The 24,677-nt window shown below is 56.0% G+C and overlaps 7 protein-coding genes across 7 annotated transcripts; 2 read left to right on the top strand and 5 right to left on the bottom strand.

Annotated features, from left to right (window-relative positions):
- Window positions 1–807: 807 nt before the first annotated feature.
- IE81DRAFT_233491 (hypothetical protein) lies at window positions 808–1,704 on the bottom strand. Its single transcript, XM_025511146.1, has one exon. The coding sequence runs from the start codon at window positions 1,587–1,589 to the stop codon at window positions 921–923; it is 669 nt and encodes a 222-aa protein (XP_025367447.1). The 5' UTR covers window positions 1,590–1,704; the 3' UTR covers window positions 808–920.
- Window positions 1,705–3,481: 1,777 nt separating this feature from the next.
- Window positions 3,482–8,687, top strand: IE81DRAFT_293629 (RecF/RecN/SMC protein; the record flags this gene model as incomplete). The annotated part of the gene is made up of 8 exons (XM_025512006.1): window positions 3,482–4,037; window positions 4,224–4,948; window positions 5,014–5,376; window positions 5,441–5,791; window positions 5,852–5,929; window positions 6,002–7,342; window positions 7,420–7,804; window positions 7,876–8,687. The coding sequence occupies 8 exons, from the start codon at window positions 3,482–3,484 to the stop codon at window positions 8,685–8,687; spliced, it is 4,611 nt and encodes a 1,536-aa protein (XP_025367446.1).
- A 285-nt stretch (window positions 8,688–8,972) lies between these two features.
- IE81DRAFT_349380 (hypothetical protein) lies at window positions 8,973–11,877 on the bottom strand (the record flags this gene model as incomplete). The annotated part of the gene is made up of 6 exons (XM_025516385.1): window positions 8,973–9,290; window positions 9,384–9,968; window positions 10,095–10,966; window positions 11,046–11,205; window positions 11,299–11,489; window positions 11,637–11,877. The coding sequence occupies 6 exons, from the start codon at window positions 11,875–11,877 to the stop codon at window positions 8,973–8,975; spliced, it is 2,367 nt and encodes a 788-aa protein (XP_025367445.1).
- Window positions 11,878–12,669: 792 nt separating this feature from the next.
- On the top strand, window positions 12,670–14,965 carry IE81DRAFT_368403 (farnesyl-diphosphate farnesyltransferase). The gene is made up of 2 exons (XM_025517144.1): window positions 12,670–13,360; window positions 13,497–14,965. Exons 1-2 carry the CDS (start codon window positions 12,924–12,926, stop codon window positions 14,722–14,724), a joined length of 1,665 nt encoding a protein of 554 aa, XP_025367444.1. The 5' UTR covers window positions 12,670–12,923; the 3' UTR covers window positions 14,725–14,965.
- Window positions 14,966–15,018: 53 nt separating this feature from the next.
- IE81DRAFT_293603 (NAD(P)-binding protein) lies at window positions 15,019–16,650 on the bottom strand (the record flags this gene model as incomplete). Its single annotated transcript, XM_025512004.1, has 5 exons — window positions 15,019–15,146; window positions 15,268–15,472; window positions 15,577–15,692; window positions 15,825–16,248; window positions 16,480–16,650. 5 exons carry the CDS (start codon window positions 16,648–16,650, stop codon window positions 15,019–15,021), a joined length of 1,044 nt encoding a protein of 347 aa, XP_025367443.1.
- Window positions 16,651–17,674: 1,024 nt separating this feature from the next.
- Window positions 17,675–20,597, bottom strand: IE81DRAFT_325702 (UDP-galactose transporter). The gene is made up of 7 exons (XM_025514600.1): window positions 19,830–20,597; window positions 19,469–19,663; window positions 19,284–19,340; window positions 18,757–19,215; window positions 18,637–18,677; window positions 18,302–18,529; window positions 17,675–18,226 (listed from the first exon to the last, which is right to left on the bottom strand). Exons 1-7 carry the CDS (start codon window positions 20,106–20,108, stop codon window positions 18,058–18,060), a joined length of 1,428 nt encoding a protein of 475 aa, XP_025367442.1. The 5' UTR covers window positions 20,109–20,597; the 3' UTR covers window positions 17,675–18,057.
- A 1,403-nt stretch (window positions 20,598–22,000) lies between these two features.
- On the bottom strand, window positions 22,001–22,627 carry IE81DRAFT_349376 (hypothetical protein; the record flags this gene model as incomplete). The annotated part of the gene is made up of 2 exons (XM_025516384.1): window positions 22,001–22,173; window positions 22,324–22,627. 2 exons carry the CDS (start codon window positions 22,625–22,627, stop codon window positions 22,001–22,003), a joined length of 477 nt encoding a protein of 158 aa, XP_025367441.1.
- Between the last annotated feature and the right edge of the window lie 2,050 nt (window positions 22,628–24,677).

Here is a 24,677-nt window from a genome sequence, read left to right as displayed (position 1 = left end):
GACTCTTCTTCTGACGCGTGACCTGATTGAGCAGCAATCTCTCGATGGGCTCATCGCCCGCCTGGCTCAACGCGAGCTTGATCGTGCCGCTGCCTTGTACCAGGCCGTATATATACCTGCATCGACTCTGACTGCATGGACAGCGGCTGGGATGGGCATGTGTGCGCGCAGACGCTTTGGGGCATTCATCGATCAGATTCGTGATCGCATGACTTCAATCAAACGCGCCGCGCCTCTCACACTCACGACTCGCTCGCTCGATCTATATATACCGATTCGCTCTCCTCTTGCATGACGCGGTGCGCCGAGTGATCATTCGCGTGAGTGTGAGTGATGTGATGATAATCACGAATCGACTTGATTGGAGATGCGCGCGTGCGTGCCGGAGGCGCGCTTGCCGCGGGTATAGAGACGCTCACAATCACGAATTGCCGTAAGCTTGACTTGCAATTTGAATTATAAAGACTCGCACTCATCCGTGCGCGTGCAATCACGAGTCGATCGTAATTTTGAGTCACGACTCAAGACTTACTATGTACTCACTCGTGACTTGACTCGGACTCAAGACTCACGAGTGTGACTGCAACCAAGAATCATCCAGCATCCAGCGGGGTCGGCAAAAGCACCTAAGGCTCACGGCTGCGCCCCAAGTCGAAAGCGCCGTCGCCGTGCGTACATGATGGTGCTTCGATGAGGACCTTGATCGACAAAGTACGCGACTCACGAATACGGGTACAAAGCAAGACTCTTCAGAACAGACGCTCAGACTGTTCATTATTTCAGAACGGGTATGCTGGTTCTTGCGGCGCTACAGTATGCCGAGCCAAGCTTTAATGAAGCGTCCGTAATCACCATTGTGTTTTATTATTGAAGCAGCATTACGCCCCCTTCCAGCTAAAGGTATCAGCTAAAGATGTCGATTACGAGCTGCGTGCGAGTTGCGAGGTTGTAGAGTCGTGCGTGGCGTGGAGTCTGGAATCGCGTCGAGTGCGATAGCAAGCAGTCTCTCTGGTCGGGGGAAAGATTGGGAATCGTTGCGTATGTAGAAGGCTGGCCTGAAGGCAGGTAATCAGGTCGAGCTTGTGCGTAAAGGACCTATGATTGTTGTGCCGGCGCCGGAGGAGGAACATCCGTCTGAGCAGTCTGGGTTGGGGCGACACTAGGGCTCGTCGCTTGCTGCACCACGCTGGCAGGTTCAGCATTCTGTTCGTCGGCCGGTTTGACAACGGACATGGGTTCCTGCGCTTTGTAAGCTGGCAACTGTTCCGAATCCTTGGTGCCTCGGCGACCGGCGACATCTTTTCGCACCCGACCGGCTTCTTGATCTTCCCTATCGTACTCTCCCGCATCCCAGCAGCAATTGCAGCGACAGCACGCATCGCACGCCGTGCAATTTGCTCCGCAAGCGCCTGAATAGAAGATCGCAATAGTGTGAGCTCGTGCGCTCTCTCTCTCTCCCCCTCTCTTCTATCGGCGAGAAGTTTCCCTGCGATGCTCGATTGTTCGGAATGAAGCGAAGCGGCTCGATGACTCACGCAGACTGAACCAGTAGTAAATGCTGCTGCAGATGATTGCGCACTGTGCGCCATGAGCCAAAGCGCGAGGAGGTGGATTACGCTCGCGTGAGCAGCCTGTCCACCCGCTCTTCGAGTTCGCTCCGCCTCTCCTCTCCTCGCATTCGCAAGCTGCAACTCACGCAACCTCCACCGATGTCTGCTGCGGCGACGTCTCCCATTGTGATTGTATCGTGTGCGTCTTGAAGTCTTCTTGAGGGGAAGCCGCAAGCCAAAGAAAGCTGGTTTCTTCGATTGGAAACCGGATGCTCGCGGGAAGGATGTATGAGGATTGTGAAGTTCAAAGCTTGGAGCCCTGGATGAATGTCTTGCGCTGCGAGGTGTATGAGGCTTGGTTTGCACAAAGCGTGGGGGTGCCAAAGATGTGTGCCGCTTTAAATGTGAATGTTCCCATGTCAGTCACAATCAAAGTCAAGTCAACTCGATCGGAGTAGTAGCTATTATAGGCCATGCATGCAGCCGTATACCCGATCGAATGCTCCAATGCTGGCCGCGTACCGGGCAGGCAAAGCAATATAAAAGAAGGACGCAAAAGATCAGCACGGACAAGACTTAGCGTGTAGAGCAGCAGCAGCAGATTGGATCGAGAAGTCGTGCGCGTGCATAGCACAGCCTCGAAGAATAAGTGGACGCTATAGCAACGTTATATGCGCTCGCTCGTCATGTCATGCGGCGCAATTAAGACCATTCAGATTCAAGACTTAAGACTTGGACTCTTGACTCGTTGTATGTACTTATTCTTGACTGCATCCTGCGCACGCGCCCGCGCCCGCGCCCTCGAGCGTGTCTCGCTGATCTGGCCGCCCGCACAGCGCATGGGCGCATCACGCATGAAAGCTTGGCACGGCTGGAAAGCTTTAGCGCCATCCTGCTCGACACCGCCTTACATACCGCGCACACGCACACACGCTGGCACACGCGTCCGTCCGCTCCTGCGACCAGTTTGCGGTGCTCGCCTGTACATATACCGCTACCGTACATATGAAGCGCTACATAGCTCGGTCGTGAATGAGTGAATCGAATGTGGCGCTTGTTCGGCTCTGTTGATTGATTTGTGCTGAGATAATTCCTCAGACCGGCATGCCGAGGCGCAAGTCACCAGTGGTATGCGTAGCTAGAGGCGACACTCATAGGTACATGTCTACGACGGACTGTGGCTGTGGCTGCTGCTACCCAGCTTCAAAGCTATTATCCGATGCTTCGACTCGCCATTCGACACTCATGGATCAGCAATTCTTCTTGACATCTGAGCTTCGGTGCGTTCAGATTCAGGAGCTATAGGGAGGGGGCGGGCGCATCTCTGTCTCACGCTCAACGCAATCAGCGGACTTTGGTGGAACAGTTGTGAGTTATGGTTACTCATGCAATCAGCTGCATGCATGGCGCCGGGCGTTGTAGCGCACACGTACGTATATGTATATTCACGATTCAAAATTGTATGTATGCAGCTAGTCACTACAGATAGAACTTGTTGAGTGTCGGCGGGTTGCCATGCAGCAACTCTTGACTCAAGACTCACATGCGACTCGCGACTCTTGCTGACTCTGCTCGACTTTTGAGTAATTCAAGATTTTGAACCTGCAAGCGAAACAGACGAGTCACGTGTGCTAGTAAAGAAGCGCGTCGAGCGCACGCGCGCCGCGCGTTGGCATGAGATCTTGCGCGCACACGCGTTTCGCTGCGAGAGATCAACATGGCCGCCGCGGCATGCATGCACTCGCGCGCTTGACGATCTGCAGGTAAAGCTTGCCGCGCGAGGAACTCAGCAAGCTGAATCCTCGAGTGCCCCGAGCGGCATGTATACGGCTTAACGAAATGGCGACCGGCGACCAAGGGATAGCGAGATCTGCTACCACCATCGCCACCCTTATCACATAACATCGACGAGTCAATCTTGTCACGACACGATGCCGCCTCGTCGAGCTGCGACGGCAAACGCGAGCGAGAGCAGCTCGAGGACGACGAGAGCGCGACCTCCTGCTAGAGCAGCTGCCACCACGACAAAAAGATCCACACGGGCGTCGATCGCATCAGCAGCCTCGAACGATGACGAGGATGAAGATGACGAGGAGGAGGAGGCCGACGTGACTATTGTAAAGCCTCGCACTGCGCGTGCCCCTCGTGCGGCCACCTCTCGTCGACGGGCCGTCAAGGAGGAGAGCAGCGAGGAGGAGATGAACGACAGCGCGGAAGAGCAACATGATGAAGAAGAGAGTGAGGAGGAGGAGGAAGAGGAAGAGGAAGAAGAGCAAGAGGAGGAGGCGCCCCAAGCACCGCGGGTCAAGAAAGCTGCTACGGCGTTGAAGCCTAGCAGCGCTTCGACTCGCTCTGTTCCTACCGCTGCCAAGTCTAAGCCGCCCTCGCGCAATGTCAGCGGCGCTTCACAGCGCAGCAACAGGAGCGCCACGCCAAGGACCCCTTCTGTTTCTCTGACATCTGCGGAGGTCGCTTCTGAAGGTCCGCGTACGCCGCCGCCCTCTCGGGCCTCAGGCACGTTGGCTAACCTCGGTGAACCCAGCACAGCTGGCGCTCCTTCGAGGCTAGCGCCCCTGGTGGGCTCTCAAAGACCCAGCTCTGCAGGTCGAACCCCATCTGGAGGTGTACCACAGACCCCTCGCGTCCCTTCGACTCCGCGCACAGGCCTGTCAGTGGCCGGCACACCATTCTCCATTCGACGTCCCTCGGCACCTACAGCACCGGAAGCTCCCAAGACGCGTCTGACCATTCACAAGATGGTGCTAAAAGACTTTAAATCGTACGCTGGCACGCAAGTGATTGGGCCCTTTCACAAGAGCTTCTCGGCTGTCGTGGGTCCCAACGGATCGGGAAAGTCGAACGTCATCGATGCTCTGCTCTTTGTCTTTGGCTGGAGGGCCAACAAGATGAGACAGGGCAAGCTGTCTGAGCTGATCCACTTGTCTGCTGGACGAGAGAACTTGCCAAGCTGCACCGTCGAGGTGTGGTTCAGAGAGATTGTCGATCTGCCTGGACCCAACGCATACAAAGTCGTGCCCGGCACTAAGCTCGTCGTCGCTCGTACCGCCATGCGTAACAACCAGTCCGTCTACTCGGTCGATGGCAAGAAGAGCAACTTTACGGAAGTCACTACCTTGCTGAGAGGAAGGGGCATCGATCTGGACCACAAGAGGTTCTTGATCTTGCAGGGCGAGGTCGAGAGCATTGCTCAGATGCCACCCAAAGCCAAAGGGGAGCACGACGAGGGACTGCTCGAGTATCTCGAGGATATCATTGGCACTAGCGAGTACAAGGGACCAATCGAAGAAGCTGCAAAGATGGTGGATGATGCCAATGAAGCCCGCAGCGAGCGCCTGGCCCGCCTCAAGATTGTGCAAAAGGAGAAAGATAACTTGGAGGTGAGTCAAACAATGCCTCGCGGATCCGTGGGCCACCTGCTGACACCTTCATACCGCCACTGCAGGCCAAGAAGCAAGAGGCGGAAGAATTTTTGAGAAATCAAAACGAGCTGGTGCAGAGGCAATCGGCGCTTTGGCAAGTGTACATGCTCGAGTGTCGCGATCAGATCAAAGTGGCGAGCGCTGCTATCGAGAAGCTGGAAGCGCGTCGACAATCGGAAGAGGAAAAACATGCGGGCAGCAAAGCCGAGATTCAAGCATTGGAGACAGAGTACGAAGAGGTGCTGCGCGAATTTGAAGCGGTGGCGAAAGATACAGAGAGGGTGGTGAAGGAGCTCGCGCGTTTTGAGAGGGAAGACGTCCAGCTGCAAGAGAAGCGCAAGCACCTTGATGCCAAGAAAAAGAAGCTGAACAAGTCGCTCACCGAGGTGAGCATGGTGGTGCAGTGGTCGGTGTGCCCGCCTGCTGACGCAAGTTTGACACGCTTCTCAGGACAAGCACGTCATCTCCGAAGCTCGCGCTACGTCGAGCAACTCGGCAGAAGAGATCGAGACTGTGGGCGCCGAGCTCAACAAGCTGGAATCCTCGCTCAGCAAGGAAGAAGCCGAGTTGGACGACATCCGGGAAGGCCTCAAGGGCAAGACGGAAGGGTTCACCGCTGCGATCGAGAAGAAGCAGCGGGAGCTTCAGCCTTGGGCTGCCAAGATTAGCGAACGTCAGAATGCGCACGACGTGGCTACCGAAGAACGTAATTTGCTCGAGGCACGCGCGCAACAGGCCACGAAGGAGGCAGATGCGGCCAGAGATGCCGTCAAGGAGATCGTGGCGGACAATGAAGCCAAGGTGAGGAGTTGTGACTGATCGATCTTGGCTGGCAATTCGACTGATGCGCTTCTTCAACAGAGCGAGGAGCTCGAAAGTCTGCGCAAAGAGCAAAAAGAGGCGCAGCAAAAGGTTGGCGCGTTCGAAGGCAAACTCGAGGTGAGCGCGCAGAGCACCTCGGGAACGGCAGATGTGGTTTTCCTGCTAACGCGTCAAAGTGCCCCTCGTCAGCGCATGAATGTGGATGTCATCGAGGCTCGCGCGAGAGCTCGTGCCGCGCGCAGCAAGGCCGACGAAGCCAAGTCTTCAGCGACGTCAAATCGATCCAAGAGCGAAGTGCTGAAAGCTTTAACGCGACAGTCTGACCTGGGAATGCTCAAAGGTTTCCATGGGCGACTAGGCAGCCTAGGCACCATCGAGGAAAAGTACGACGTGGCTATCAGCACGGCTTGTCCTGGTCTGGATAACATGGTGGTAGATGGCGTAGAGACTGGTCAGACATGCATCGAACATTTGAGACGAAACAATTTGGGACGCGCAAATTTCATCCTCCTCAACAGTCTGGGCAAGGTCAACATGCAGCGCATCGCGACGCCCGAAGATGTGCCTCGCCTATTCGACTTGGTCAAGCCGAAGGAAGCGCGTTTTGCAGCGGCATTCTACCACCAGCTGAGAGACACGCTCGTTGCCAGGGATTTGGCTCATGCAAATCGCATCGCCTACGGAGCCCAGCGCTGGCGCGTCGTGACGCTTGATGGACAGTTGATCGACAAGAGCGGAACAATGTCGGGCGGCGGTGCACGAGTCGCCAAAGGAGGAATGAGCTCCAGATTGGAGGAAGGCGTCTCACCCGAGCAGGTGGCCCGTCTCGAACGAGAGAGCGAAGCGGCAGAGGCCTCGGTCCAAAATCTCGTGCAGTCTGCCAAGGATATGCAGAGCTTGCTCGACGGTCAAAAGAAGCGCTTGCCCTTGCTCGAGATGGACATTGAAAAGGTGGCGATGGATGTCGAGGCGGGACGCAAGCGCGTGGAAGAAGCCGAACACCGCGTTGCTGAGCTCACGTCTGCAGCGGGATCTTCCAACGACGATGCCGATGCGAGTCGAATGGCCCAGCTAGACACTTCCCTCTCGAAGATCAGCAAGGATCTGGCCGGACTCAAGGAGAAGAAGAGCGTCATCGAATCCGACATTGCCGTACTACACGAAAAGATCCTGGAAGTTGGAGGGGTGCGCTTGCGCACGCAGAACGCCAAGGTCGACGGAATCAAGCAGATGATTGAACTGAGCAACGAGCGCATCACCAAGGCTGAGGTGACCAAAGCGAAGGCCGAAAAGGACATTGCCAAGCTGGAGAAGAGCAACGCGGCGAATGGTGAAGCGCTAGACGCTTTGCAGAGCGAGCTGGACGAGCTTGGTGCGGTGATCGATGGCAAGTCGAAAGAGGTTCGCGCTGTGCGAAGCAAGGTCGAGGAAGCGCAGCACGTCATGGAGACGAAGCAAGATGCAAAGGACGAGATCAAAGCTCAGCTCGAGGGCAAGTCCGACTCCATCAATGCTTTCCGAAAGCTCGAAGTGAGTAGCAGAACTGCTCATCGAAGCCGTGCTTGGTGCGCACGAATGGAAGCTGACGCTCGGCCCTTGCACTGCAGATGGAGATCAAGCAGAAGCTCGAAGATAATCATCACTCGGTCGCGGACAATACCAAGCGTCTGCAGCACTGGCATGACAAGCACGCTCAGCTGCGTCTGCACCGCATCGAGAGCGATGAGGATGATGACGAAGACGACTCGGAAAGCGAACAAGGAGCCGCTGTAGAAGATGCGAAGGCAGCGCGACCCGATGCCAAGTCTAGCAAGCGCGTTCCAAATGCCAAGATCGCCAAGTCCAAGAGCTCCAAGTCGGACACGCCCGACGATGAAGACGCTGCATCGGACGATAGCGTAGATGAAGAGCTCGTGCTGCAAGAATTTCCTCCTGACGAGCTGCGCGGCTTTGACAAGGAGAGCATCAAGGCAGAGATCATCATTTACGAAGGTGAGTGTGAACGTATGCGCCGCGCGACATGGTCATGGTGCAATGTTGATGTCGCTCGTCCTTGCCCGTAGAACAAGTACAAAAGGGTATTGGCAATCTGGCCGTGTTGGAAGAGTACCGCAAACGCGAAGCCGACTTTGTTTCCCGTGCCAAGGACCTCGAGGAGACTACCAAGCAGCGCGACGTGGCCAAGCAAAAACACGACGATCTGCGAAAGCAGCGATTGGAGCAGTTCATGGTCGGCTTCAGCGTCATTTCGGCAAAGCTAAAGGAGATGTACCAGACGATTACGCTGGGAGGCAATGCGGAGCTGGAGCTCGTCGACAGTCTGGATCCGTTCAGCGAGGGTATCCTCTTTAGCGTCATGCCGCCCAAGAAGAGTTGGAAGAATATCAGCAATCTGTCAGGAGGCGAAAAGACGTTGAGTTCTCTTGCGCTCGTCTTTGCTCTGCATCATTTCAAGCCCACTCCTTTCTACGTACTGGACGAGATCGACGCAGCGTTGGACTTTAGAAATGTGTCCGTCATTGCCAACATGATCGTCGCACGAACAGCAGGCGGTGCTCAATTTGTGGTAATCAGTCATCGAAATAATCTGTTCGAGCTTTCCAACAGATTGGTAGGCGTCTTCAAGACGGGCAATCAGTCTAGATCTTTGGCTGTTCACAATACGGACCTGCACGCCCCTCAACAGGTCGGTCCGGCTTCTCTGCCCGGCTCCAGTCCCGCTTCTGGTCGGATGAGCGCCCCGCCGTCTCAAAGGGGTAGCAGCGCCAATCAGCAGATGGGCGGCACGGGCAAGACGGGCACACAGAGCGGACCGAGAGCTTCCAACGTCAGCACTCTTGTGCCCCCTACACCACTGGCCACGCGAAGGAATTAGTCCTTCCCCTTCCCATTCTCCCATGGTTTGCGTCGGCTTCTCTGTACTGTACGCTTGAGTGAAGTGCCCGCTTCGATCTTGTCAGATCTGCTCTCGTGACCCGCGCTGACGCGTCCGTCACCCATTCGACGACTTCGGACCTATGCTTCGACAGCCAATGTTGATTGGATTCTGCAGATTGCTATGCGGCCTGACCCCCGTACATGTAAGTATGAGCGTGCGAAGGGGGAAAGCGATGCAGCGGCGTCCACTCGTGGTCTGTGCAAAGGATGCTCCTATGATGCTCTACGCCTCCTTTGCCTCTCTCCTCAAGAGGCAATAGTCGCCGAATTTGTTGGTTTCGTCGAATAAAGCGCGCGGAAGGGGGATCCAAAAAGCTCTTTTCAAGATGGCGACGAGTTTCACCATTTTGCTCGATCCTGGTACGGCATGGGAATGCTCAATGTCCAAAAAGGGATAGCATGCTAGTGCGGTCCAATTTGGATCGTGGGTGTACCGAGGTTCGTATGTAGGTTCGTTGTTGGATAGATGGGCGCCACCTTGCTCGGCGTAGCGATGTGGGAAATCCACGTCGATGAGGTAGTTGCACGTATCGACTTCCACCTGGGTCGCAAATCAGCAAGAGCGAGTCAGATTCAGCGTTGCAAAGTGCTGCAAAGGGGGACCCAAGAAGAGAAGAAGGACATGCAGACTCACATATCGATCCCGCTCCTCCTTGTTCAGATCATTGAAGCCTCGACGCTCAGTCCTCGTGATGTTCCTCCACGACCAAAGATCCAAAAGACTTTTAGCCAGTCCAGATGCACCATGGATTGCACCTCGCTCGAAATGCTGCGGCAAGATGCCCTGAAAATCGCTCTTGACGAACCTCACCTCCACATGACTTGGCACGTGAAAATGCGAAGGGAACCTATGCCATTCCTTTGCGTAGCACAATCTTGTTCCTCCCCTTTGCGCATCCAGCTCGTTTTGCGCATCAGAGCATCCAGCATCAGCTTTGTTCAGATCCACTCTTGGCAGCTGCAAAGCTTGCGCATATCGCTCGATCTGTGACAAGCTTTCAAGCGACCTCCAAGCTTCTCGAGTTTGCGCGTCCACAATCGTAGGACAGCTCTGCACCGCCGATCGAGGAAGCTCGTAGTTGCTTAGGTACTCTAGCGTCTCGGTGGGTCCGCTAAAAGCGAGGACTGATTGAGCGGATCGAGAAATGCTGGTCAGAGCGCTGAGAGCTAGGATGGTGGTTGCGACGATGGAGTGGAGCCGCGAGAGGGTTGGGTAGATCTGCTTGCTCGGAGGTGGCGCGGAGATAGATGGCAGGGATGTCAGCACTGCCCACCGCACGCGATCGGACAGCTACAAGGTGCTGGGCGAGATTACCTCGTAACAAAAGCTTTCGCTGTCACTTACATCGTCCGACCTGCCCGAGCCGATTTTCGAAGGTCCGAGCACTCCTTTCAACTTTCCCAGCACGACACGCAGCAGCTCGATGGATAGGTGCAGGCTCAAGGCGGCATTGAAAGCGAGCAGCGGGAATGCCGGAAAGATGAACCTCTCTTCCTTGTGCGGTTGCATGCTCATGAGCAATAGCCAGAGATTGAAAGGTGCCGTTCTCAGCATTAGCAAAATTAGCGGAGCGTTTGACAATGTGGTCTCTCGCTTGTTCATTTGCACCTTGGCAGGATTTGTCGCTGCCGAGCTGCTAGCCGCAAATATCGTGGGCACGACGAGTCTGCAAAGCAGCAACATTGGCCAGACGACAATGGCCAGCACCACGACCAGAGGATTCCAGAGCAAGCTCAAGTTCCTCAGGTAATACCACCAAGCTTCCGTCCCGTACAATTCCGGACCCGCACCTCTTTGCGCCGAAAAGATGTTGTAGATGATAATGTTGAGCGTTCCCAGTACTGGTCGACCGTACGCTGCCATGTCTACCAGGAACAGACCTGACACCAACGATAGACTTGCAAGTAGACCGGGCAAGGAGGCCAAGACTCGGGCGTAGGTAAAGCAGAGGTAGCGAGAGAGAGGCACGAGTTGACCGGATGGACAGAAGATCTCCTCGAGGACGAATGGGAAACTCAGCACGAGCGCAAACGGCCATCCCAGAACCGCTCCCGTTGCAAAGCTCAAGATGATCTTGAGATTTCGCTGACGCGTCTGGATGGTCTGAGGCAGAATGGCTGCATTCACAGCAAAGCCCTTTGCGCTCGTTGAAGGTTGCAGCGCGTAAGACATGGCCAAGGTGGTGGTGCACATTGCCAAGGTGGAAGGCAGTAGGGCTGCATGCGACAGTCAGTGTGGGCCATGAGCTCGCTTTGCAACTCGGAAGCTGTGTCGCTCTTCTCTCGCACAACTCACCCGTGCTGGCTTGGAACATGCCCGCCGACGGAAGCAGAACGAACAGCATGTACTGCGCAACCCTAGGATGAATACACGTTCCCACCGATCTAACCAGACAAGCTTCTGTAAAGCTGCAGACCCACGCCAAGAACATTCGGGTCGAGTACAGCGCATTGACCTGGGTGTGCGCGCATCAGATCAAGTGGCGAGAGGGGGATCGAAACCGAGATCAGCTCCTCATCTTTCACCAAATACATTGCGCTCAGCTCACCTTCTGCCAACCCAACAACTGCGGAATCCAAGCAGCAGCGGGTAGATGCAGCGCAATGTAGCTCCAAGAGCGAAGAGCATATTGCGGTGCGTACTCCCACGTCTGAAAAGCTTGCAATGGTGCGCTGGAGATCGCGTCCTGAGAGTTCGAGACCCAAGAGAGCAGATGAAGAGGTTCCCAGTAGTTGTATGCTGCCGTAGGAATGCGCACCAGGTATGTGCGAAAGAAGGATCAAACGTACCATCAGCTCGAGCATCGGGTGACGGAGCACAGACCGCTTCTCATAGACGAGACGGCTTGCTCCGGAACACTCCTTTCACCGCCCCCTCTCAACTCACTCTCGTCGCAGTCTGCGATTCGTCGAAGAAAGGCGCTGATCACTCTGGGAAGGAGTACGAGTTGAAAGATGGTCCAAAAAGAAGGCACATAGTCTGCGAGGCTTTCGTGCTCGCGTGCTGCAGCAGACGTATCGACGAGGAGCTGATTCGTGCGCTGGATGCGCTCGCTCGGGATTGGCGCACTCGTCGAGGAAGAGGCTGCGGACGGTGCATCGCGCTCGCGATTCTTCGTCGAGATCATTGTTGCCTGAACATTCGGCTGTACCTCGCAGTAGGCGACAAGGTTGGGGGCACTCAAACCGAACGCTTGCCAGGGTGCGTGAGTGAGCCTGAATTGTGGTGCACACCTCGCTTGATCTTGCCTTTTCGCCACTTTTCTGAGCTGGTGTGAGGGTGAGGCTCAGCTAGCTGGACGTGGACGCGCAGAATAGGACCTGCCTGCCATGCGAACGAGCGATCTTCTCCTGATCCTGAAGCTTTTTTGCAGCCCTTTTGCCTAAACCATTGGCTTTGACTTTCTTGACCCCAGACTGCCACTGCTTCTGTTCCTTCTGATGTGTCTGCAATCCCATCAAGCGACGCCTCGGAAAACGTTGCCAAAATGAGGAGCAGAAGCAGGACAGTGTGAGTGCAGGCGAGTGCATGTTGCACCTCCCTTCCCCGCACTCGCGACTCAGACTCACGACTGCATACTCACGACTCACGACTCACACTCACGACTGTAAACCTCGGTCCCTCGACTTGACGATTCTTCCAATCGTGAATTAAGCAGCAGCAGCAGCAGCAGCAACAGCTTGCAATTGCCCGCCCGCCCGCCACTCGTGATGATTCTCTCGCACGAGATAGAGTCCCTCCTGTCGCGCGCTTGTGTGCTTGTGCTTGCTGTGCGAGGTGAGCTGATGCGTGGAAATCATGCGCCCAGCAGCCCGCCGCGCGCGTTGTTGGTGGTGGGAAGATGTTGCGCGTGATGATGCGGGTGCGGGTGCAGCATGTATGCTGTGCCTTTTGATGAGCATCAGCAGCAGCAGCGACGGCGCGGGTTGAGGCTTCTATGGATGTCCGCATAATTGAGCGCTCCTTTTGCTTGACCATTCCTCTCTCTCTCTCCACGCTCAGACGTGACTGGGTCGAAAGCGCGAATGAGCTTCAAGTAGTCCATGTGAATGTCCATGCGCCTCGACGCTGCTCTACACAGCCCGCATACTAGCCCCGCCTCACCAACAGCCCACTTTTCTCCTCACAACCATCCCCCCCGCCCCCGCCCCGCCCCTGCGCGCATCGCCCAACATGTCGGCCCTCTCCCTGCTCTGGCTAGCCATTAGGCACCCCTCCGAGCTTCGCAGTCTCGTGACTTACAAAGTCTGGCGCGATCCCTTGAACGACATCAAATCCTCTCCCGATTCGGGCTGGGAGCGTCAGACGATGAAGGACTGCTGGTCCTTGCTAGACGACACTTCTCGCTCTTTCGCCGCAGTGATCAAGGAATTGAAAGGGGAATTGTGCAGAGTGATCTGCATCTTCTATTTGGTGCTGAGAGCGTTGGATACGATCGAGGATGATATGACCATCGCGCAGGATACAAAGGTTCCTATGCTCAGGCAATTCTACAAGAAGCTGCAGGTCAAGGGTTGGAACTTTGATGGCAATGGTCCGGACGAAAAGGACAGGCACCTCCTCGTTCAATTCGACAAGGTCATCGACGAATTTGCCAGACTCGATCAGCGGTGAGTGCGAGTGCGAGTGCGAGTGCGAGTCGAGAAGGCACCGCATACACATGGCGCTTTCTGCTCATCCCGCAAGCACCGCATCCGTGTGGCCCTGTTGCTCACCCCGCTCCGCTTCTACCCCTCCCTCTCGCAGCTATCAGATTGTCATTTCCGACATTTGCGCAAAGATGGGCGCAGGCATGGCCTCTTACATCCTCGCCACTTCCCAATCGCAGTTGGTGGTGCAAAAATGGTCAGACTACGACTTGTACTGTCACTTTGTAGCCGGATTGGTGGGCGAAGGTCTTTCGCGACTCTTTGGATCCAGCGGCATCGAGAGACCTTGGTTGGCCGATCAATTGAGCCTCTCCAACCACATGGGACTTTTCTTGCAAAAGACGAACATCATCCGCGATTATGCCGAGGATTGCGAGGATGGAAGGCATTTCTGGCCGGCAGAGTGTTACTCTGCACATGGTTTTGCTGCTCAGCCCGATGTTGCCAAGGGAATCGTAGCCGCAGGTGGCGGGCACTTCAAAGCGCAAGGGGAGCTCGGGTCAAAGTCGATGGATGTGCTCTCGAGCATGCTGTTGGACGCTGTGCAGCACGCAACAAAGTCTCTGGATTACCTCTCGCTGCTAAGGGAACAATCCTGCTTCAACTTTTGCGCAATCCCTCAAGTCATGGCCATCGCCACCTTGGAGCTCATGTTTGCCAATCCGGACGTGTTCAAGCGCAACGTCAAGATTCGAAAATCCCAAGCGGTTCAATTGATCCTTCGAGCGGTGAACCCGCGCGATGTAGCGTACATCTTTTTGGAGCACGTCAAGCGCATCCGAGGCAAATTGTCCCCGGCAGACGTCAACTTTGTAGCATGGACCGTGGAGCTGGGAAGGATCGAAGTGTGGTGCGAGACGTATTATCCTTCGTTCATCGCGACTGGAGGAAGTTCTGGAGGGCCAGATGGACGAGCAGAAGGATTGCGACGATTTGCAGAGGAGCGCGCGACTCAAGCTAGAGTCAAGGCTAGAGCAGCGGGTCGAAAAGCGGTGGGATTGATCGATCCCAAAGGCTTCAACGTGGACGCCAGCAAGGCAAACCTCACAAAGGAAGAGAGGGAAGCGCAAGAGAAAAAGGATCGAGACGATACGGTCAAATTCTTCGTCATCATCTTGCTGGCCATGACGATCTTTATGGCGCTCATCGCTCTCGGAGGCTGGCTCATTGCTTGGTACGTTACGCAAGATGAGACGGATCCTCTAACGAAGAACGCTATCGCCTACTATCGATTTGCCGGAGAGAAGTTTGCGCAGTACTCCAGAGAGGCAAGAGTCGTTCTCGACGATGGTGTGACTGCTCTTCGCAAAAAGACGGAATTGTGATCCGCGCGGCATGCCAGCCACGGTCCTACTTTTTTCCCCCCCCCTTCGACGATCTGTTCTTTACGCTGTCGCGTCGGAATGATGCTTGGAGAGCTGCAGGAATTCTTTGATCTCGCTCTTCACTTCAACGAGTAAGCAAAAGAGAAGAAAAAAAAAATGCAATACTTTTTCTCTACGCCCGCGCAATGTGATGGGAGATTGGAGAGAGAGAGAGAGGGGGAGACGCACGCGCGCGTCCGAGAAGGGGACAAGCAAGAGGAGATTCACTTTATGATGTAATGACGAGTGTCCTTATCAAGCTGCAGGCGCCACGGGCGCTGCGATGTTGACTTTACCCAGAGCTCGGCCGGTGGCCAGATACTTGATAGCTTCGCGCGCTTCGTTCCATGGATAGGTCTTGTCCACCACGGGGCGCAATTGGCCTGTTGGGAGGGAGGTGTGAGGGGCGATGCAGAGTAGTATGGGTCAGATCGCTCTTCAGTCATGCCCAGCTCAAGCTGCTAGCGAGCCAGTCAGAGCCAGTCAAGCAGCCCCTTTGCTCACCAGATTGAACAAAGTCGTCGAGCTTGGAAAGATCATCATCCTTCAATCCCAAGAGTCTGAACTTTCGCGGAATGCCACCCAGGAAGCTGGGGAGAATTAATGCTCTAAAGAACCACAGACCTAAGGATCTAGATTCTGCAGACCAAATTCTAGATTCCGGAGAGAGCGACGATGCGCCAACGGATCGATATTCGCCCGTGGGTTTCTGCGCAGATTCGTGCGGACAGGGACCAACTTGTCAGAGAGAGAGGGGGCCGCGTGACGAGGCGAAGCTTCCGCGCAGGCTTGGGGGTGGAACTGGCAACTCACCAGGAACGCAGGGCACTTTGCGTGGATGAAGCGATCACCTACGCAGTCGAAAATGACGTCGAATGGCTGATCCTTGTAGCGCAGAGACAATTCTCCCGCCACGTCCACCTCCTTGTCTGTGAAAGGGGGGAATGCCGACCTGTGAGCACTGTTGCGCGCGCTGATGCCCTTGCTGACTTCATTGTCATGCATGCTCGCGCGCGCGCGCGCGCGCACACACACACACACACACACACACACACACTCACAATCGATGACTTCATCCACACCGCGCTGCTTGAGCACATTCTTCTTTTCTCCGCTCGCGCTGGCAACGACCAAGCTTGCTCCTTTAGCTTTTGCGATATCAGCCGCAGCCAAGCCTACAGAAGTGCTTCCTCCCACGATGAAGACTTTCCAACCCTTTTCAAACGTCTCGTTCAGACTAAAAGCCGTCAATCCAGTCAGAGCTATGCCCGCTGCCGATTCGTAGTCCAGCGAAGGTGGAATAGGAGCAACGCATTTGGAAGGGATGGTCAAATAGGTGGAGAGGGATCCTCTGCCATTTCCCATAGCCTTGTCCGCAGACCAGATGCCGTACACCCGCACGCCTTGCTTGACCCAAGAAGCGTGGGAACCTTGCGCAACGCTGACAATCTCTCCACTGAAATCAGCTCCGACTGTGCGCGGAAGCTTCATGAAGCGTCCCATCTGTTGTCGTCCCACGGCGGGGCAGCAAAAGGGCGGGGGGGGGGGCAACGGTGCACGCGAATGAATGCGACGAACGACGTCAGTCTTACCCACTTGCTCGCACGCATCGCTACCACAGTATGAGTGCAACACGGGCGCCTAGCTGATCTCACTCGCCCCCTCGCCCTCGCCCTCGCCCTCGCCCTCGCCCTCGTGCAATCGCTCATCACTCACCAATCCCACAATTTTGTAATCTACCGGGTTGAGCGAAGCGTGGCTGAGCTTGACCAGCACCTCCCCATCGCCAGGCGAAGGAGTGGGCACCGTATCCTCCTGGATGGCATCGGCCAAATGACCGAGCTTGTGCAAGCGCCACGCTTGTGCCGTAGTTGGGATTTGTGACATTGTAGCTGATATGCGCCGATCGAGCCAGATTGAGAGGAGTAGGAGGGGGGGAAAGCGGAGTGGAGAGAGAGAGAGAGAGAGAGAGGAAGAGAAGTGAGGCTTTTTCTTGTCGAGTGTGGGTGTGAGTGGAGGATGGGCGAGGGTTGGAGTGGGTGGGTGGTGGTCAATGCAAGAAGGCTGCGGGTGTAGAGATGAGCACATGCAAGTCCACAAGAGCACACACATTTATATAGCAAATCAAATCGGCAACTTGTGCAGCAGCAGCAAAATCAAGCACAGCATGCGCGTTGCGCGTTGCGTTGCGTTGCCCATGCATGCATCGATCTTTGCACGTCCCACCGCCAACGATCACCGCGCAGCACGCAGCACGCAGCACGCAGCACGCAGCACGCACGCGGCTCTCCTCCATCGTGCTGGTGATGAAAGCCGGGGCCTCGCACAGCTGCACCTGCCACAATCGAGCAAGCAGCAGCAGCCAAAGGAGCTTGATACCTTTGAGACGCTCGATCTAAACAACAACAACAACCACTTACGTATGCTCTCAAGGCTGCTTGCCTTACGGCCGACTAGCTGGTGCGCATGTCAGATGCAATAGTCGACGCCGAAACGCCACAAACGTCAGCCATGATGAACGCCGAAACGCCACGAACGCCCGTTCCCACGCACCCCCCTCGATCCTAGACTCCTACCCCGGCCTCGGCGATAAGCCAAAAGGCCGAGCCTCGTTTTGATCAGCTGGTCAATCAGGTGGGGCTGGTGGTGGGGGTGCGCCACATTGAGCGGGCGGCTTTAATCGTGAGTGGTGTGGATCAAGAATACAGAGGAGCTATAGCAGGGAACGATTCGATCGACGTCTAACTCGTGACTGCGCCCATGCACGCATGCAGTCATCGCCGACTTCACTTCCGGGGCAAGTCAATGTATCACTCGCTCCAACTCGATCCAATCGCAAAGCATGACATGTTCATCGTCGCGAGCCACAATGGGTCAGCTTACAATCAAATGACGCCGAGCAGAGGTCTGCGTGGCGAGTAAAGGCCAGTGCACAGGTTGGGGATGATATGCGCGTACATGAATTCCGCCTCGCCCCCTCTCAAACTCACAAACGGGCCGCTCTGCGTCCTTGGCAAGTGCTAACGAGTTCGAGCTGAGCTCGGGCCAAAGTGGGCAACGAGTCGCATCACAGCAGCGAGAACCTTGTTCGAGATAAGTAAAGGATGCATTCGTCGAGCGGGCCTCTGCATCGACGTCCGACGCCTATCGATCGCACTAAAAGGAGCCGTCCACTCGGATAGCCCGTCGATCGAATGGTAGAGCGCAAGCATCAAGTGACATCGCATCGTTGCGCGACTCCGCCTTGCACCTCGCTCCTTCGCCTCTCTGTGCAGCCCCTTCCCCGCCCGCTCTTCATTCTACGCGACCTTTTGCGCCTCCCTCTCTCTGATGCATGGGCAAGGATCCCTTGAACTCGTCCCTCTCTTCCAAGCTTGATGATGCACCGTGGTTGGCCGCTCCGTTCGCACTGGCAAGCCGTCCCGCTTCCGCTTGTTGATTCTTGCCGTACGCATAGACCAAGCTGCACACGCGCGCGCAGATGTGAGCGAGGTGATGTCCTTCAAGCACGAGGGAACGCTGCCTGTCATCAACTCACCCAGCCAAGAATCCGGTGCCAATGGCGGTGGTGCTCCCCGTAGTGACGGGATCGTTGAAGAACACCATTCCGCTCAGAGCTAATGGAAGCTTGTTCAGCGCTCCCACCATGCTGTACGTCGTGCTGCTCGTCGCCCTGATGCACCATGCCGTCGTGTAGCTGATGAACACGGCGCAAGCTCCGCTGAACACGATGGCCGTCATCAGCGAGGTGCGCCTGTCGCTCGGGCTTGCGGCCGGCCCGGGAAAAGAAGGGAAAAAAAAAAAAAAGTGTGAGCGCGTATCAAAAGTCTGGACCCATGTGACGCCCTTTGCTCTCGCTACGCAAGCACTCACAAATTCTTTTCAAAGTTTGCGACGCTCCAATCTTCGACAAACTGGTGTTGCGGGGAAGCATATCAAAGTGTTAGACGAGCGGATGTCACCAGGCAACGCGATGCCTAATCACCGACGCACCAGACTCATGACGATCAGCACGGGCACGCTGAGGAGGTTGTTGTAGTACATGGTATCCCAATCCTTGAAGCCAAATGACTTGATCCTCTTGCGCATAAAGAGGACGTATGCGGCCGAGACGGTGCAGTTGAGGGCCATCCAGACGTAGCCCGAGTTGAAAATGTGCCATCCGCCCATCGCTTCCAGCACTCCTTCACCTTCGCTATCTGGCGCGTCTAGAGCATTGACGCTAGCTTTGATACCCGCAAGAGGATCCGATGTTCCCACCTCGTGGCCGGCTGAAAGGCGGCTCACCGCATCCAGAGAGTCGGCATTGTGTGGCATCCTTAGGTCGGCTAGGTCCAGTACCCGAGCAATGTCGGCCGATGCGGCAATGATGGAGGAGAGCACCATCAAGCCAAAGGACAGGAGAATGATGCGTGTCAAGCGAGCGTTGAAGAGGAACACCTCGCCGTATGCCTTTGGCGACGAAAAGAGCGTGATCAGCTTGGAGTCTCGGACAGCTAGCTGCGAATCTGCTAACTCACGATGAGGATGATGGTGAGATTCTTAAAGATGGTGTACACTGGAATGCTGAGGAATTGCTGAGCACGACGCAGGGCATGCATGCAGTGGTAGTCAGCGCCTTGATACGCACCAAAGGCAGGTAAAGGTCGAGCGCCCGGCAAGGAGCAGAAAGCATACATCCTGGTGCGCGAAGAACTGCACTCACCAAAGCTTTGCTACCGGTCCAAATGACGAGGACGAGCAGGCAGCTGATGGGGAACCAATTCTTGGCATCTTTGGAAATAAAGTCTCTCAACTGAATCGCTCCTGTCGATTTGGCCGCTCGAACCAGAATCACCCCGACGAGGGATTGGATGAGGAGCACGAACATGTTGAGCGTGAAGCGTGTCGACAAGACGTACTGAGGGGCATTAACAAGGGGAGTAAGCAGAGCGTTGTTGGGCGTGCGCACGCGGGCACACCGCTGTCCGACACTCCTCCATCGCATCAAGCCGCGCTGTCCTCGAGGAGCCCCGCGGCGCAACAGGTCCCTTTCTCGTTTCGCTACTGCGAATGCCGCCGCTCACCTTGTTGATGACAGTCATGAGAATGCTTGCAGTGCAATAAGCGAGGATGGGGGGTAAAGCGCCAGCTGTGGCTAATGCGCTCTTGTCCTGTCTATCCGACGAGATACCGTTCGCACCAGTCGCCGCAGCATCGTTGCCCAAATTCAACGTCGTCGCCGCCTCCTTGTTGCTCAAGAATGGCGCTCTGGAAGAATCTGAGGGAGGTGAGGCTCCTCTGTCTCCACCGCTACTGCTGCTAGATGACTCTACCCCAGAAGGAGCAAAGAAGGATCGTGACATGGTCGGCGCGCGCGTGTGCTAGTCTGGCCCTTGTGATTGCTGCTCGCCTGAGGTGCGACGGCCCTCGTATGATCCGAGCGCACAGAGCTGCGGTGTGATCCGAACAGAACTTTGACCTGTCGTTGTGAGGGAGGCGGATGTTGCAAGGGCCCAAAGAGCTGGTCCTTCGAAGCAAGGCGCGTGCGTTGGATGGGCTCCCAATCGAGGTTGCAAGTCGAGCGGAAGTCGCGCGTCCAACGTGAGTCGTGGCGCGGATGAGCAGCTGAGAGTGCAGAGCGTGACTGTATGCGGTCAAGTTGGGTGCGAGTTGCGAGAGAGGGGGGCTGCAGTCTTTCCAGCTGGCTACATATAAGAAGCAGCCCAGCAGGCAGCGCCGATACGAAGGTAAGAGAAGGGGATGGTTGTGTTCAAAGTACCGCGAGTAAGTGAGTGAGAGAGTGAGGTGAATTGTGATGATGTTGTCAGAATTGTGCACGCCCGTTCGGTGATTGTGGATGAGATGCAAGCCACGCAAGCCACGCCAACATCCCGAAATGTCGTGAATGTCGAGCACGCATCGCGGGACCGCGGGAGGTTGCATGGTCCAAGCCACCATCAAGCGAGGGGGCGCAGGCAGCAGGCAGGTATGCGCGAATATTCAGACTGCACTGACGACTCGTGACTTGCATGCATGCATGCTGCATGCAGGCAGGCATGCGTAGATGCGCCCGCGCGTCGCGTTCGAAAGCGCTGCTGGCTGTATGCACGGCTGCACGCACACATGACACTCGTGACTACACGACGCGCTATACCTACGCTCACCGACATCTATCTCCCTTCGAGCTCCGCGTGCGCTGTACAATGTGAATTCAAGCGATGCTCACCTTAAAAAGTGGACTACAGGTTACCAGCCCGAATTGAATGGTGAGTGGTGGAACTTGTCAGGAGTTTGAGTGTCACGTCACACGCTCGATCCCTGCTGCACCCCCGCCACGCTCACACTCTTTCTTGCCTTTGGCGCGCGCGACACAATCTCGTGATGACCGCTGACCATGACCTGCCAGCAAGGTTGGCGCGGCACAGTCGAATCCTGAATGGCATGTATAGGCAGGCAGGCAAGCAGGCAGCGCACCCTCGAACCTTGGGAGCCTTTTCGCGCAACGGGTGACTTGTGTCCATGCCCGATGGGAAAAGGTAGCATCGACCTGCTCTCCTCGGCTAGCTCGACGTGCCCGGTCAATTTCGACCACAGCTCCCACCTCTCAAAAGCAGAGACATACATACGCTCGCTGAATCCAAATGTCGTGGCTGTTGCGCACAATGTCCAAGACGCGTGGCGTAGTGCGAGCGAGGTATGCGATTATCGGGGCGTACAACAGATTTGAAGAAAACATGAATGGGAGCCGAGCCAAGGCGGGGGAGATGAGGTGGCGTTCGATGGAACGAGATCGACAAAAGGCCAATATGCTCAGGCTAATGTTCAAAAGGGCTTCAATGTCGCCTCTGAGCGAGAATGCGTGGGTGCATCACGCACGTCGGGATGTATCGGACGTGGTATCTCTGTCGATGTGCGTAATGTAAAGGGTCAAAACTACGACGCGTTGTGAAGCGATGCTCGGGATACTGTGGCAGGATGCTGGGAAAATGTCGTGAAAGGCTCACTGAAGTCTGGTGGGTGTGAAAGTGCGTGCCATTCTAAAGGCTGGCGGAGAGCCCAGGAGCGCACCAAGCAGGGGTGCTAGGCAAAATGCAGGCAAAGACGCTCGCGTGGCTCAAGATGGAGTAGTCGAGAGGCAATGCTCGAGTCAATTGGCTGCTTATATGCTACGGTGTGGATCACTCTCGCTGTTGAGATCGAGTCGTTCGGCTGCTGAGTCGATTGGCTGCTTATATGCTACGGTGTTGGATCACCCTCACTGTTGAGAAGAATCGCAACGCTGCTGCTGGTGACGAGCGACCACTTTGTGAAGGGTTCCGCTAGCGGCAGAGGGATGACTGTTGGTAGCCTGACTCGTAGCCTCGGTAGAGTAAGAAGATCCCATGGTCTCCGTCGGAGAAGCATCGTACTCGGCAGTGCGAGCAGAAGCTGTGAAGGGAGGAGAGGTGGGGGGTCGCGTCAGCAGTGGCTAAAAGGAGGCCTCACGCATCACGTCCCATCGCAACCCCATCCCATCCGCATCCTGAGACATGCTCTCCCCCCTTTTGCGCTATTCAAACGCTTCGTAGCGATACTCACAGCGTTCAGCGTCGCTCTCGTACTTTCCAGAAGAGTGATGAGAGTGTGGGATACGAGCAGGTACTCTAGTGTCGATCCACTGACCCTCCAACGTCGTGCCCATCAAGACGGCATGACCGTCACCCTTTCCAACACGCTTAGCAGCTCGAACGATTTCCAAAAGCTCGTCATCCGTGCAGATGCTCTCCTCCGCATCCGGATCAGCATCCAGTTTGGCGCGGTGAAGCGCATTGATGGGATCCAACTCCATGAAACTGGGCGTCTCGTGGTGCACAGAGAGCGAGGAGCTGCCTTCGTACGACATGTTGGCTACGACGTGGGCGCAGTGTAAGAGTTTGAGGTGTTCGTACAGTGTGCTGGCGCGTTGGGAGCGAACGAGTGCAGTGCGCAAAGAGGTTGATGAGGACCTCGAGTGCAGTGGCAAGGATTCGAAATGCGGGAACCCTGCTGTGAGCTGTTGCGGGATGAGCCTGCAAGAGAGTCGCAAGATGAGCGCTCGAGCGAGAGCTTCTTTGTAGAGTGCGCGTGCGCGGAATGAGCGCAATGATTTGTATGATGGTGATGAGGTAACGATGAGAAGGTTGCGGTGCTTGTCAGATGAGGTTCATTTGATTTGCACCCGCCCTTTCGACTTCACGGCTGCGGTACGTCTGGAGCACAGGCGGGCGGGTCCAGGCGGTCCGATTTCGATGCATGCGCGCGCGAGGATGAAGGTGTGCATGGTGCTGCTCTCTGCTGACTGCCGCCCACGCGCCCAGGTACGAGGCGCATGCTGCTAGCCAAGCAAGACGGCGCATGTGCGCCGCGCGGTCTGTGTGAGTGTACGCCGTGTACTCCTTCCTCACTTACTCACTCTGACTCACTCCATCGATCGAACTTTTCGCTCGCTCGCTCGCGCGGCAGAAGGGCAAGGCCGGCCGGCCGGTGCAGCAGCTTAATTGCTTCTCACACCGCGCGCTGGCCATGGCCGTCCGGCGGGCGCGGATCGTAGCGTAAATGCAGGCGTCAGCCCAGTCAAAATCACATCCACATTCGTGATTGTGATTGGTGATTCACACTCATCAGCCGCTGCACGCGCACGCACGCACGCTTCCCGGCCTCGCCGCGTGCACCGAACTGATGGCATTTTTTTTTTCTCCGTTTGCGGCGATCAGGCACTCGACACTGAAGCGCGCGGTTCTATGACTCGCGTTCTGCCTTGATTTTTGCCTGGCAGACCTCGCCAGACTCGAGGCCGCGCGCGAACTCACGACTGTGACTGCAGGTCCCGAATGACGCGCCACTGCGTCGGATCCCCTCGAGAACAAACTTTCAGATTGCACGCGCGGGTGATGGTGTATGGTGTGGCGCGCCATGCGCGCGCATCAACAAATGAGTTGCTCAGCAGCACGTACGCAGCACAGGCGGTCGGGGTGCGTGATGAGCTCAGCTCAGTCTGGTGTGGCTGCTGCTGCTGCTGCTGCTGCTGCTGCTGCGCATCAAGAAGCGATCCATGTATTGTACACGCGGTACCGGTGCACCGCCTCTCATTCGTGACTGCGTGATAAACATTCTCACCCTTGTCGCGCCGTCTGTGAGAGGCGTCCGTCCACTCAACACATGCTCTCAAGCGCGCCATCCCCGGCTCCGAACATCACGATCGAGCTTTCTTGCGCTAGCTGCGCCACGCCATTTCTCGCCCTGAATAAACGCGCGCATGCGAGGCCAATCGTGAATCAAAGCTATAGGTAAGAACAATCGGTGCGGGCCAAACTCTCGTGAACTTTTTTGCTGGCTGATGCGCCAACATGATGGTGGTGCCTATGAGTACACGAACAAGAACAGGATGCACCGATGACCCCGCGCTCGATCGAGGTTTGACGCAAGGCACACACGCTCTCCCTCAAGCATGCGCATCCAAGCACGACGGTCTGGTTCATCTGCTCAGCACTTTGGATCCTTCTGATTGCGATTGTCAGAGGCATGAGGCGGCGAATACGAGCGGGCCAGGTATCTAGCTGATGCCTTGCCTCCAAGTGGATCGAAGGGGTCGACGACCCACCGCTCGCGTCCCACTCGACTTTGTCCGTCACTCTTGCAGCTCACACTGAGCATAGAAGCAAGCGGGACATTTTGCGCAAGCCACGCCCCCGCATCGCACGTCGACACACCTACCTTGTCTTCGTACAAGGCCTTGATTTAGGGATCGGTTGAAGATTACATTCGTGCGTGCCTATGAGAGCGTGAGTAGTATTGGTACGATGAGTGGCTTCGATCCGTGACGTTGAAGTGACGCAGTGAAATGGGCGAATGTCCTGAGCGGATGCACTGAATGATGTGTGACGTGGAGGTGCACGCGCGCGTGCGCCGGGGAG

The sequence above is a fragment of the Ceraceosorus guamensis genome, assembly GCF_003144195.1.
Source record: "Ceraceosorus guamensis strain MCA 4658 unplaced genomic scaffold IE81scaffold_72, whole genome shotgun sequence".
Classification (NCBI taxonomy): domain Eukaryota; kingdom Fungi; phylum Basidiomycota; class Exobasidiomycetes; order Ceraceosorales; family Ceraceosoraceae; genus Ceraceosorus; species Ceraceosorus guamensis.
This window is presented reverse-complemented; position numbering and strand designations above follow the sequence as displayed.